This window comes from Notolepis coatsorum (assembly GCF_963971535.1).
Source record: "Notolepis coatsorum genome assembly, chromosome: 13".
In the NCBI taxonomy this organism is placed as follows: Eukaryota; Metazoa; Chordata; class Actinopteri; order Aulopiformes; family Paralepididae; genus Notolepis; species Notolepis coatsorum.
Genome location: NC_140177.1, coordinates 125830689 through 125845166, shown reverse-complemented (window position 1 = coordinate 125845166; position 14478 = coordinate 125830689). Strand labels below are relative to the sequence as shown.

General features: G+C 43.8%; 1 protein-coding gene across 5 annotated transcripts in view; it reads left to right on the top strand.

Moving 5' to 3' along the window:
* tox4a (TOX high mobility group box family member 4 a) overlaps window positions 1-12802 on the top strand; it is a 36222-nt gene extending 23420 nt beyond the window's left edge. For all 5 annotated transcript variants that reach the window (XM_084328051.1, XM_084328050.1, XM_084328049.1 and 2 more), the window contains exon 9: window positions 11518-12802. In XM_084328051.1, the coding sequence (XP_084184177.1) occupies window positions 11518-11575 (58 nt within the window). In that variant the 3' untranslated portion in view covers window positions 11576-12802. The remainder of the gene's footprint in view (window positions 1-11517) is intronic.
* The last annotated feature ends 1676 nt before the right edge of the window (window positions 12803-14478 follow it).

Here is a 14478-nt window from a genome sequence, read left to right as displayed (position 1 = left end):
CTGCATAGTATTGTATATTATATGGTAACTCAGAACATTGTACATATGTCTATACCGAACACTGTGACCTCATTTTCTTCTAAATTACATGCTATACTATGTTATTTGATACTATCTTGTCTAGCACAGTCTCTGGAGCGTAACAGTAAGAAGCATTTTGTATGAAAGTATTCTGTACTTCTGTATGACAACTATTAAAGAAACTAAACTAATAATTACCAATACTTCAATTAATATAAAACACCACAATACAAATTTCGTTCCAATTTTTTTGTCTTTTTTTTTCGATTTTTTTTGTGCGCAAGGAGTTCATAGTTCATACATCTTGTCTTGATACTCTTCTTAAATCAACCAAAGTCAAGTCAATTTAAACGTCAAGAGTCACGAAAAAGTCAAAATAATCCAAAATCATGAGAAAGAAACAAAGCCTTCATGACTGTCGACTCCTGAAGAAGGCAAATCTTTGTCACAGGTCTATAGGGAAAGCTGCGGGTCCGCGTCTTAATCCAGACGCTTTCGCACAGGTCCAATCTTGTCTGGCATCGTCTCTGTAATCCTCCCAATGATTCAGGAATTCCGTGGTGCGGAATCGTCCATTATTGAGCACTATGTCACAGGGGATTAAGTTCCGCTTGATCCTTGTTCTGTCGTTCCTGTAATTGTGGCAGGTGAATGAATGAATGAATGAAAACTTTATTTAACAGATTGCAGAATGGGTACAATACAGTACGGCTCAATACATACAATTGTTAAGGGGATGCAGACCTGAGAAAGACGTTTGTCTTGTTTCCATCAGGGTCCCCCATTTTCAATTCATATAGACATATATGACATACATGACATACAGATAGTCAGTACTGCTACATCTATACATTTATGACATACCAGATTTGCAAATACAGTACTGTTTGTGATACAGAAGGAGTCAAGAAAAGGGAGTATATACATTTGACGTAGAAACTGTACATTGGAGGTTGGGTGGGGGGGGTTGGGTACATTGGGATATTGACAACCATACTGGGTAATTTACATTGGAGGTGGTTGGGGGGGGGGGGGGGGCGGGGGGCACACTGTATAAACAAGTAACACTGTACATTGAGGGGGGGGGGGGGAGGAGACACTGTACAAACAAACACAATTGTACATTGAACTATTGACAAAACCATACTAGGTAAATGACTGTACATTGGAGGGGGTTGGAATGATTGGGTTAGGATATTTACAGGGGCCAGTGTTGAATTGCAGTCTCCCGTAGGTGTCCCTTGAGAGAGGTTTTGAAAGTGGGTAGTGATCCACATTCCTTTACAGCTTTGGGTAGGGCGTTCCACATTGATGTGGCATAATTGCGAAACGTGTTTAGTCCCTTATTTGAGCCGAATCTGGGTTTGACATGATTTGTGGAGCTCCCTCTGGTGTTGTGATCGTGGTATTCACTGACCTTTGGGAAGTATTTTGACATGTACATGGGTACCTTGGTCGTGTAGTGTATCTTGTAGACCAGGCCCATTGCAAGTTGTTGTACTCTGTCGTCTACTCTAAGCCATCCTAGGTTGTCGAAGTGGGCAGGGGTGAGGTGGGTTCTAGGAGTAAGGTCAAGCAGTAGTCTGACCAGTTTGTTTTGAGATGTTTGTAATTTTGTTTTTAGCGCCTTTGAGGTGCTTTGGTACCATGAGGTGCAAGCATAGTCGTAGTACCCCTGAATGAGTGCTCCTGCCAGAGTCTTCAGGGTGTTCTTGTTTACCAGAGAGGAGATCCGGTACAAGAATCGAGTTCGTTGGTTGACTTTTTTTATTACATTGGATGCCATTTTGTCACAGGAGAGATTAGCCTCTAGGATGGACCCCAGGTAGGTAATTTCATCTTTCCTTGTGACAATATTGTCACCCACTGTAACTGAGAAGCCGTCGGTCTTGCTGAGTTTGTTATTTGAACCGAAGAGAATGGACTCTGTTTTGCCCATGTGTAATGATAGTTTGTTATCAGCGAGCCATATGCAGATTCTGCCTAGTTCCGAGCTGAGGGTTTTTTCAACCTGTAACTTGTTCTTGTCAGAGACCAGCAGGGCTGAGTCGTCCGCAAACAGGAACAAGTTGCAGTCACAAGCTGACGACATGTCATTTGCATAAATTAGGAACAGTAGCGGTCCTAGTATGCTTCCTTGTGGAACACCACAGCTCACTGTGAGGGGGGGGGATAGGGTACCGTTTACCTCCACCATCTGTTCCCTCCCCTCAAGGTAGGATTGCATCCAGCTCACTGATAGACTATCAAAACCAATTGCTTTTAGCTTGTCAATCAGAATGGAGTGATTGACCGTGTCAAAGGCCTTTTGTAGGTCCAGCATGACCATGCCGCAGTATTTGCCTGCGTCCACCTCTTGTTTGATGTGGTCATTCAAATAGAGAAGGCATGTGTCAGTGGAGTGGGATGTTCTGAAGCCAGATTGGAATTCGTAGATTAGATTTTTTTCCGCTAGGTACTTTTCGACCTGTTCGTAGACTATTTTTTCCATGACTTTCGAGATGGAGGTGAGAATAGAAACAGGGCGGTAGTTGCCTGGGTCTAATTTGCTGCCCTTTTTGTGCAGAGGGGTCACCCTCGCAATTTTGAAGTCCTTGGGGACGTGTCCCTGTTTTATGGAGAGGTTTATTATGTGTGTGATGATTGGTGTGATGGCGGCTGCTGAGTCTCTGAGGAATTTGGAGGGGATGTTGTCATGGCCAGTGGCCTTGTTAGGTTGGAGGGCGCTCAGTTTATTGAGTACCTCATCTGTTGTTACCATTTCCAGCTTGAAGTCGTCCTTGCGGACCCCTAGGTTTTTGTAGAAAGCTACTATGTGTTCTACCCCATAAAGCCCTGAGTGGGAGGGTAGTTTGTTTACCAGTGTTGTGGCTATGTTTGTGAAGAAAATGTTTAAGTAATTGGCTACATCCAGCTTGTCTGTGATGAGCGTGTTGTCAGTTTTTATGTTTATGTTTGAGAATCTGGTTTTAAGTTTTTTACTGCATCCTAGTTGATTATTGAGTAATTTCCAAAGTTCACGTGGTTTGTTTTTGTTTTCCTCAGTTTTGTCATTGATGAAATTCTTTTTTGCAGTTTTGATCATGGAGTTTACGTCGTTTCTTAGTCTGTTTCTTTCTAGTTTGAGTTCAGTCACGTGGGCTTGGAGTTCACTGCTCGTGCTTTTAGTAAGCTTTGACTGACTTTTACGAAACTCAGAGCATTTTTTGTCTCTGGTTTTCATAGCGGCCAGTATTTCGGAGTGCATCCACGGCTCAGCGCGATTTTTTACCCTGGTGGTTCTTAGGGGGGCCATGTCGTTTAGTATTGCTGAGAATTTGGTTTTGAAACCAAGCCATGTTTCGTCAACCAGTGTACCATTGAGTTCATCTGACCAGTCCAGACTCTCCAGTTCAAGGTTGAAGGCCTCGCTAGAGTAGGTTTTGAGGTCTCTAGATGTGACTGTTTTGTGGCAGCCAGCCTTTTGTTTTAGTTTTTTTCGGGTACAGAATATCATATAATGATCACTTAACCCACATGCTATAACCCCTTTATTTGAGATCTTGGACTTGTCGGAGGTCAGAATGAGGTCAATGGTAGTCTGAGTTGATTCACATACACGTGTGGGTTGGGTGATTAGCTGGCTGAGGCCATGCAGATCACAAAACCTACTGAAGGCCTTGAAGACGGGTGCATCTTTTCGTTGCATATCCGTGTTCCAGTCTCCAATAAGAATTTTGTCTACATCCTCAACTCCAGCTAAACACCCATCCATTGTATCATAAAAGCCACTATGATCTGGCGGCCTGTAGACTGTGCCAACCAGTAGGGATTTCGCCCTTTCGAATAGGATTTCCACCCATACAGTTTCAATTGATTTATGATTCAGGTCATTTCTGTTGATGAATTTGGTGTCCTTGTGTATGTACATACAGACACCACCTCCATGTTTGTTCCTATCATTCCTGATTATTGAGTAGTTCTCAATCTCTATCTCTGGATCTTTTACAGAATCGTCGAGCTTAGTTTCTGAGAAGCACAGTATGTTTGCCTTACCATTTATGAATATTTGCTTGATTTCATCCAATTTGTTTTTTAAGCTGTTAATGTTAATGTGAAAAATGTTCAGTCCATTGGCGTTGGTTATTTCATTGATGTTGTCAGGTTCGAAGTATTGTCCGTTTGTGATCTGTTCCTCTGTGTTGTTGTGGGTGGGAAGGGGGGAGGGGGGCGTCGGGTCCCGCGCCGTGCCGGAACAACAAAGAAGGGGGGAGGGGGGTGTCGGGTCCCGCGCCGTGCTGGGACAACAAAGGACTCGTTCCTGGTTGTTTTTGTTGTTAGCTCTGCTAGCTAGCCGGCTATCGGGCGTCGAGATGTTTACATCCCGCGTCGAGATGGTCGTCATGGTTTCGACCCTCGGTTCACCTCCTCTCGTCACTGCCTCACGTGTGCTCGTCTGCTGCGGCGTCATTGGGGAAGCGTTGCCGTCCGCGCAGTAGATGTAGCCACAGGTTGCGTTGTTGATGCTGTTGGTCGCGATGGGAACCTCCATCGCTTCTTGCTGTAGTCTCTGGTTCCGTGTCATTACGGGACCAGGGTTCTGATGTATGTCACCCGACATGAGCAGATATAATAAAAACATTGATCTCTTATTACACTTGCCTGCCGGGGGTAATTTCTTTCGTTCCGGATTTGCAGTAAGTACTGCGTGGATCGCCGAGGCTCCGAAGGGTGGATGTTTCCTCTCCGTGCCCGTTAACAAGTAGAAGTCGCAATGGGACTGTTGATTTACGTTTTCGCTACCCTCCACTTCTGTCTGGAGTTGCTGCTTGAGTTGTGAATTCAGGTACAAATCCATAATCCACAGGAGGGAAAGTAGAAAATGCGCAAAGTACTTTGTTGTTGCTCTGTTGCGTTGGCTGTTGCGTTGGTTACGGGAGCTACGTAAAATGCGACCGTCCATGTTGAAGCCGGAAGTGGAGGTATGCGAGATGTCTACTGTTGAGAATTTATTCCACTTCGTGGAGTACTGTATGGAGTCCCTCCTCATCCTCTTCTCTCCATCCCGTCCTCCTCTCTTCTCCTCCATCCTCTTCTCTCTGTCCTCTCTTTCTCCTCCTCTCCTCCTTTCTCCATGTGTTGCTCTCTCAGCTTATGGAAGTCGATTCTGAAACTTTTCCATGGATCCATATCTCTGAGACACCACGTCACTGAGGCTGCGTTGTTCTCTCTCCGCTTGTTCCCTCATCCTCTTCAAACTCTTCCTCAACCAACCAACACCTCCAATATTCTCTACTGAGGCTTTATGTGCTGCAGTACCAGTCTTATGCACTGGGGGAAGACCACTCCCTCCATCTTTCCAGTATGGGTTCAACTCCAGCTTATGCAGACCAGCCTGTTGGATGGCCTCTGCTTTGGCTTTCTCCTCCTCTTGTCTCTTCTTCTTTTTTTTTTGATCTTTTTTGACCTTTTCTTCTTCTTGGTCTTGAAGATGGTCTCCTGCTGTATCTGATGAAGACGTTGGTCGAGCTCTGGGAGGAGCCATGTGTTCTCTCCTCTCTGTGTCTTCAACTCCTGCTTGGCCTCGTCGATCACCTCCTGATGAGCTTTACGTTTATACTCCATCTTATTGGTGCTGCTCGAGCCTTCAGAACTAGCTCCGAACGCTGCCATGACACTGTAGTCTCCTCCAACTGGTCCATTTACAGTCCATCCAAGCATCGTATTGACTGCATATGGCCCTCCATTCACACTTCGGATGACTTCCAGTGGCTCTAAAGCTCTGGGAACGTTCAGACCAATCAACATTTCCACGTCTGCATCTATCTGTGGCAGATAAACATGCTTCAGATGAGGCCATTTTTCCAGATCTTGCTGTTGTGGAATATTACTTCGATTGACAGGCATTTGATGTTGTGCAAAGATTTTTGGTATTTTACAGTATCGGTCACTGTCCAATCCAGCGACTTCCAAGTCAGATGTAGTGCAACTGTCAACCACCTTTTCTTGGCCCATGGTATGTAGAAGGATCCTTGTTTTACTCCCAGATAGTCCCAGTTTATCCATCAGACCCATTGTGCAGAAGGACGCTGAGCTCCCTGGGTCTAGAAAGGCATAGGTTTCCACTGACCTTTGACCTGTGCTTGATTTAACCTTAACTGGTACGATGGCAAGCTTGCAATATTGATCACCGGCCCCAGTAAGGCCACCGGTATGGATCTCGACTAGAGTTCTGTCCACTGCTCTGTCTGAGTTGCTCCTGCCTTTCTCTGCATCTCCATTCTCCTTAGAGTGGATGTGAAGCAAGCTGGGGTGTCGTGAGCCACATGTCCTGCAAAACAGACGTTCCCTGCACTCTCTGCTAATGTGCCCAGTGCACAAGCATCCAAAGCAAACTCCATTCTCGTTCAGGAACTCCATCTTCTCACTGTGAGCTCTCCTCTCCAATAGAGTACATGACTCCAGTGTGTGTCCACCCTCTTTGCAGAAAAGGCAAGTTTCCTCATATCCATCCTTAACTCTGTTTTCCCAATGAGCATCCCTTTCAATTGTGGAGAACGTTGTGGCAAAACTACTCCCTCTAGCCTGAAGACGAGGCACAGGTCTAGCTCTGCCACTTTCCTTGAAAGCCCCCGTCATTGGAGCGTCTTGTATGTCTCCAAATACAGGGTCTGTAGCGATTCTCGCTTCCCGCTCAATAAAAATCACTATCAGCACACATAGCACGTTTGCGATGTCTTTCCTGGATGTTACATGCTTCTGTTCGCCATTTGTCCCTCAGCTTGTAGGGCAACTTCTTGATAACAGCAAGCATGTTTGCAGATGTATTTAGGTCACATAGATTATGTACGTCTTTCATGGCATTGCAGCATCCGCGCAAGAATAGGCTGTATGCTTGTAAGGCTTTCCCATCCTCCGACTTAATAGCTGGCCATGCAAAGATTTTGTCCATGTAAGCGGATGCTATGACGTGCTCGTTCCCAAAGTGTTCCTGGAGTAAAGCCTTCGCCGTAGCATAACCAGTGCCATCAGTCATATGTTGACAACTTTTGACTAGTTGTTTAGGCTGCCCCCTGGTGTATTGATCCAAATAGTGCAGGCAATCAACAGCATTGTCAGTCCTCCTTTCTATGGTCTGTTCAAAGGACTGTATAAAGCCATGGTACTGCAGAGGGTCACCTTCAAATGGTTGGATGTCTCTTTTAGGCAGTGAAGCAATGCATTGCTGATGCACCAACATGGAAGTGAGGTCGTTTTGTTTTTGCATAATAGACATTATGTTGTTCTGCTCACTGCTGTTGTTCCTGGAAACAGGTTGTATGTCTCTATGCAAAGACAATGGAGGCCATGTAGTCTTTGGGACCGTGCTCTGTCTCGGTGTGAGCGCTGGGTACTCTGTAGCGTTTGAGATCACAGTCTGGGTCTGTGTGAGTGCTGAGGGCTTCTGGAGGTATTTGGCTCCGTCAGATTGCCTTTGCTTTGGTCGTGTGCCTCCAACATATGCAGGTTGTCCTCTTCCATCCTTGTGTGATACAAATGTCTCTGCATTAATGTTGAGGCCCTTTTCAAAGTAGGATTCCATTCCATCCGATTTACGAGAAGCAGCACTCCACACCCCTGACCCAGAGGTTCTCAGAATATTTAGCCTTGCTGCCGATGCAGCTATGTCCACTTTCAACTGAAGTTGTTCCTTTTTGTTTCTTTATGTGAGCTTCCTGGTCCTGTAGAGCATGCCTTGCTATGTCCGCTTGTTTCTTTATTTGAGCTTCCTGGTCTTCAAGAGCATGCTTTTGTTCAAGCAACTCTTGCCGAGCCATTAAGGCGGCCATGTCGGCCTCGGCTCTGAGACGTGTGGATGCATTAGAGGAAACCTTTGATCTAGAAGATCTTGAACCATAATTCTTGCTACTATGGTTGGATATGCTGTCCCCTGGTTGAACATCCTCTTGAGCATAAATTAACGAGTACTGTGCAACTGAGGCCCCGTCACTTCCACATTTCCCACACCCCCATGCTCTCCATTTTCCTCCTCTGCAACCTCATGCTGCTGTATTTCAGTAGGCCTGTTATGAGCCTCTAACTGAGGTGTGTTTCCTTTGGTTACTGAAAACCAGGCATTAACATCGCTAATTAATCCATCATTATGTTTATTGACCTTTGAGAACCCGTCATTTTGTTGTTCTTGTTCATCGAGTGGAATAAGAGGCATCAAACAGTTATGGAGTTCATCAGCATTGTCAGACACTTGCATCAAAACGTCAAGTTGTGCTTCAACCAGTGCAACATTTTGCTCATTTTCCATGAGCTCTCTGACAGAGGTTATCAGACGTTTTATTTCCTCCACTTTCCCTTTGCATTTCTTTTGGAGTGATTCGACTTTATTTGCAAGAGCTTTTGCAGTGAGTTATTTTTCTCTTTTCTTTGTCCTGTTTCCCAACATTTGAATCACTCATTTTGAAAGCACAAGAAAGTTATCACAAGCTATGAGAATCCAATTCCAATGTTCAATGCATTTGCAAAACCCGCCACATATATCAGCCACAGCAAGAGAGCAGTGCAGTGCAGCGCACGTTAATTGTTTGTTGTCACACACACATGATAGAAGTTTTGCCCGGCGGGCTGCGCACACACATCCACAGCGTGTTTCAGCATAATAACAGTTAGTTAGGTAGAACCAGCTCAAAATTGTTCCAAACGAACCAACATGGGTCCACACTGCGCAACGGGTCGGGTTACATTACCGCAAATCCGTTGACGTATGCTGGCTCGGTCCGGTCCTTTGTGCGTGCGTGCGTGCGATCATCCCATTGTTTACATGCGTGCGTTGCTCCTTTGCTCCGTCCAATAATGTCTGACTTATCGGGACCTTTCGTGGATCCAATCCTTCATTCAGTGTCGCTTTTGCTGACAAATGTATGGCGACTGTTCAAACTTACTGCAGTCACGAGAGACTAACACAGGGAAATAATGGTACCTGCCAGACGCGCCGCTCGCCACATAATCACGGATCCAGGATACTGTGTTTGGTTAGTTTATTGGAGTTAAAAACAGTTCATATAGTATCAAAAAATAGAATGAGTCACGGTTTGATTCATCATAGTGTAACGTGCATGCGGTCAGGAGTGAGGGTTGAACAGGTGGGTTTTGACTGAGGTGGGACTTAAATGTTTCTACGGATGGGGCTTCTTGGATGTTTAATGGGAGTTGATTCCAGAGTCAGGGAGCAGAGGAGGAGAATGATTTGTTTTCTGTGGATTTAAGGCGGTAGTGTGGTGTGCTCAGAAGGGCTAAGTTGGATGAGCAGAGTGAGCGGGAGGGAGTGTAGTGTTGAAGGAGGTTGTAGATGTAAGCAGGTGCTAGGGAGTGGAGGGCGTTGTAAGTGAGGAGACGGATCTTAAAGTCAATCCTATACTTAACAGGGAGCCAGTGAAGCAGTGGCGGCCGCTGGCGCTGGTGCCTTGTAGGTCGCAGTTCTCGTTAATAGGTCGAGTTGAAAATGTAATGCTCTGAGATGCTCTGGAGCAATCTCTCTCTGTCTCTCGGATCAATCAAATCAAATAATTAACACATGTATGTTGTCATTTTAAACAACTCACCATTCCTTCATTATGCATCAGCAGCAGCTAAATTAATGTTATAGTTCACAACACAGCAGCGCGTTTTGAATCGCTAGCCTATTAATTATCGTCTCAGCAAGCACAGTCAATACTTTTTTCCGTAGCCGCATATGATGAGGGTGATGATGTGGGCTGAGGTGTTCTGAACTAGTTGAAGTTTATGGAGGTTTTTGGTGTTGAGCCAAAAATGCATTACAGTAATCTAGACCAGTGGTAAAAAATAAGATTTAAAAAAAAAATTTAAAATGTTGAACTTAGAAGCAGGCCAGGCCATTGTTTCTAGTTGCAGCGGCGCAATAGTTAGATAACCTAGGTGGGGAACAACCAGGAGATCACTGCAACTCACACAAGTTGGAGAACTATCTCTCTCTCTCTCTCTTGCTCACACACGCACACACACACACACACACAAAGGGAGCCGTATGTGATTGGTGGAGGCGGGACCCTGAATATGTGGTGTTATGATCAGGGCTGAAGTTGAATAAAGATTGTATTTATTTGCAATCTGACATTACAAAAAAACATAAAATCCCATCAAAAGCAGTGCTGTTGCTAATCATACATATGCTAGCCTGTTTTTTTAACAATAATTTGTGATGCCATCACAAATACTGGCATTTAAAGTGTACAAATAAAAAAAATCCTGCACCAGAATGCAGGAAATTAAGTCTTTGTAACAAAAGAATTCCTGGTGGGGGACCCCCAGACCCCCCGCTTAAAAAGTGGCCTGACTGGGGCTATATTTCGCACTATATTTCCTGGCCTGAATGATTTCCCCAGTCCAGCCCTGGTTAAAAGCCTCCAATGCTTATTAGTGTGTGTGCGTTTGAACGTTTGCATGTTTCAACCATACATTTCCATTTATATAAAAACTTTGGGAACCCCTGATCTAGACGCGAGAAAATGAGGGCATGAACCAGCTTTTCAGTGTCGGAGGGGGACAGTAGTGGTCTAATGCGAGACATTTTCCTGAGGTGACAGTAACATGTCTTGGTGATGTTATTGATGATGGTGTACCGTGTGGTTCGAATGATAGTTTGGGGTCAAATAGAACACTCAAGTTTCTCACTGTGGGGGAGGGGATGATAGAGTGGTTGTTGATGGATATGGAGCAATCAGGGTTTACAGAGAAAGTGAGGTGGGTTCTGATTGCATTACAGTCTTTGGTGACAGTATCTGTAGAAACTTCAGTGAGGTGTGAGAGTTTGGTGCCTGTGAATATAGGATCCTTGGGGTGCTGGGTGTGGTGGGAGGTGTTTGCTAAAATATCTTTTTGGATGTTGTCAACTTTGTTGATAAAAAGGTTCATGAGGTTGCATTGGTCAGCGGATGCTGGGAGTGTGGCTGGTTTAACTGATGCAATGAGAGTGTTGATGGTGGAGAAAAGAGACATGTGGTTGTTGCGGCGTGTTTCAATCTGGGTGGACGGTGGAGTAGTATTGGGATCTGGCAGTTTGCAGGGCTTTACAATAGGACTGTTGATGGGACTGATGGGCAAGGAGGTGGAGATTTGAACCAGCATTTTAACCACCAACATACATCAAGTGTAGGGCTGAGCCCAAACGTTCCAAGGTTCGGACCTTCGTTCGCTTAGGTTCACATCCATTCACAGTGGAGCATCTATAAAAATATGATTCATGCAGAAATCAACAGATGTAAAACGTTATTGATACCAAATCACATTATGAATATTTCAAGTGTTGTTTTTGAAGATTTATGAATAGACCTTTGACAATTAATGATTTTTATTTAAGTGATTAACCATTTCACTGCCACACAACCAAGGGTTAAACCTTTCACTACCACACTACCGACGGTTAACCCTTTCACTACCAGACTACAGACGGTTAACATATATTCATGGCCTGGTTGTTATATCTGTTGTTCTTCTTCTCTGCAGGGATATCTTCATGGCCTGGTGCTCCATCAGGAGCCACAACATGGCGACGGTGAAATAATGATGAGCAGCTACTAAACTACAACAGTCGAATAGGACGCCTGCGTCTGACAGGCAGCTAGTACCACTAGTACCACTACTACTACATAGGACGTCTGTGTCTCACAGGCAGGGGGCGACAAAGGGTCAAGAACGGAGGCCTTTGGGAGACTACATGGAGCATGGAGCTTATACGGACCAAAATCCTACATACACATCATTTGGCTCATATATATATATATATAAATTAGTATGCTTAAAGTATACACTTTTATTTAATTTTTACATTTGGAATGGTCTCCATTTTTTATGAAATAAAAGTGGAACTACTGCATAATGTTACCACCTACTGGATTTTGGGGGGACAAGCGATTACGTCTCCTCACAGTAAACAGAATGTTTGAGTGTCCCACACTAGATGATAGACTGAGAGACTAATGCAGTATGGTTAGTGTGTTCTGCATACCGCGGTGTGTTATGCATGCAGAGCAGGCTTTCATCCCGGCCCGCGGACCAGAAGCCCCACAGGACCGAGGAGGAGGAGAAGCACAATGAACTCTGGGGGGAAAATAATGGAATAAGAAACGGACTGATGATGTATTTAAAGTTCAACAGGGCTTTTGAAAGTTTGACTAAGGGGAAATCTAAAATATGGGTAGTTAAAGATATATTTCAAACAGGACCCATCTGAAGTGCCTGTCTTACCTCGACTGAGAAAAGCAAAGCTTGCGATTGGAGGGTCCAGAGAGAAATCTTTTAAGCGATAGTTGTGATTGGATGGTCAAGAAAAGAGGGCGGAGCTTGAGAGGTCAATTTATCCTACGTCTCAAATGTTTGTCTCTGCGTTGATAGCGAAGACCTATTTCTACATGTTTACCACACAGCCAAAGGCATTGACCAAACAATGTCCCAGCATATTCAGCTGCTGCTGTTTTTTGTACAAAAATAGGATTTGAGATTCATGTTTTAATGTTTTTTTTGTGCCTAATGTTTCTCACGTGGACCGACTGAAGGAAGACCTAATCTACAGTTATTTTATTTAAGTGATATATATATATATATATATAGTTATGAGGAAAAATAAGAGCATTGTTAAAAAAGACAAAAAAAAAGATACTTTTGTATTTTTAGGTTAGTTGCCCTCGAGGTTTTCATCGTCATTTCTTGTCAACGTTCTGTTGTTCAGTGTGAAAATGTATCGCAAGTTCGACTTCTTTTTGTATAAACGAGCAATAAATGCTCAAACGAGTGCTTTTGACTTCTCTGTATAGTTCAGGTTTCCTACTGTCTCGTATCGTTAGCAGTCCTGTTGGATTCATGTCTGCTAAATGTCTACAACTCGACAATATTTAAATGAATAGGAAATGTCACATAATCTAGTCTATATGAATCTTAAAGGAATTAATTAAATATTTTTATTTTCTTTCTTTTTTTGATAAATCTTTTTTATTATTATTTACATGAAACAAGACAACACTTTAATGATCCTGAGAGTGTTGTAGATTTTGTATTTTGTGCCCCTGTTGCTCCTGTATATGTATGATAAAGACAGACCACTTTGTGACATTATCCTAGTGGCTGTTCTGTATAGTTTTAATAGGAGCCTAATACCGCTCTTCTAATTTAAGGCTCACAATCACCCCTGATAAGAAATAGTATAGGCATATTATACATTTTCTGAATCCTTATGGTCCTGAGAGTGTTGTAGATTTTGTATTTTGTGTCCCTATTGCTCCTAGATGACACAAGGCTAAAAGATAGTATATCATTTAGGCGAAAATCGTGTAAAAATGTGTGTTGTTGACTGTTCAAAGAGCTCCAGTGACCTCTATATTGGTCAGAAAGATTCACATCTTAGCTTGAATGAAAGATTACATAGTCCCCTTTAAAATGATACCAAACACAATATTGTGAGACATTGACAGATGTCCTCTACGTGAGTCTAAAGCAGGATATGCACCAGCATCTGAAATGCGATTTCCTGAGGGGGTGGGTATACTTCATGACTTGATAAGTATGCTTAAGCTACCACTCTGGAAGGGCTATCATACAAAAATATCATCTATTCTACAGACATAGATCTTTTAAAAAATGATATGTAAGTTTATTCACCATGAGTGGCACCGATATCTGGTCTGGCCCATGGACTACAGTGGTCTATTGGAGGGGGAGGGGGAGCATTGAGCTAACAAAATGTATCCTAGGCAGGACGTTCATTTTGATTATGGAAGCCCGGGCTTGTAAGGAGTTCGGAAGGGACGACCATCTGTCTAGATCCTGGCGTATTTGATCATAAGTACCCGTGAAGTTGTACTTAGTAGTTTGACTCAGCGTGGGGAATATCTCTATGCCTAAGTATTTAAAATGTTCCACTATGGGGATATCAGCTGGTAGTTGCACCGCCTTGGCCAGCTCATTAAGAGGTAGGCAGGCTGATTTGTTCCAGTTAATCTTAAAGCCTGACAATTTACCAAAGTCGTCGATTATTCCCAATAATTTTGTGGCCGACCGGGAGGGGTCATCCATAAAAATCAGTAGGTCATCCGCATAGAGAGCAATTTTGTGTGGTGTATTATTGATCATTATGGGGACGATGTCCTCCCGATTGCCTAATAAATTGGGCCAATGGTTCGAGGGAAAGCGCGAATAGTCCTGGGCTCAGAGGACAACCCTGTCTAGAAGATCTGGAGACTGGGAAAAGTGTGGAACAGTTTTTGCCTGTCAGTATCATTGCCGACGGCGAGGCATACAGGACTTTTTAATCATATGAATAAAATTCTTTCAAAGACCCATAACCTCAAGTACCTTCCACAGGTATGACCATTCTAGTCTGTCAAACGCCTTCATGGCATCCAAAGACGGAGCTGTATTGTCTTTACTGTTATCGACTACAGGCAACAGCCTCCTAAGATTATCTGCAGCCAG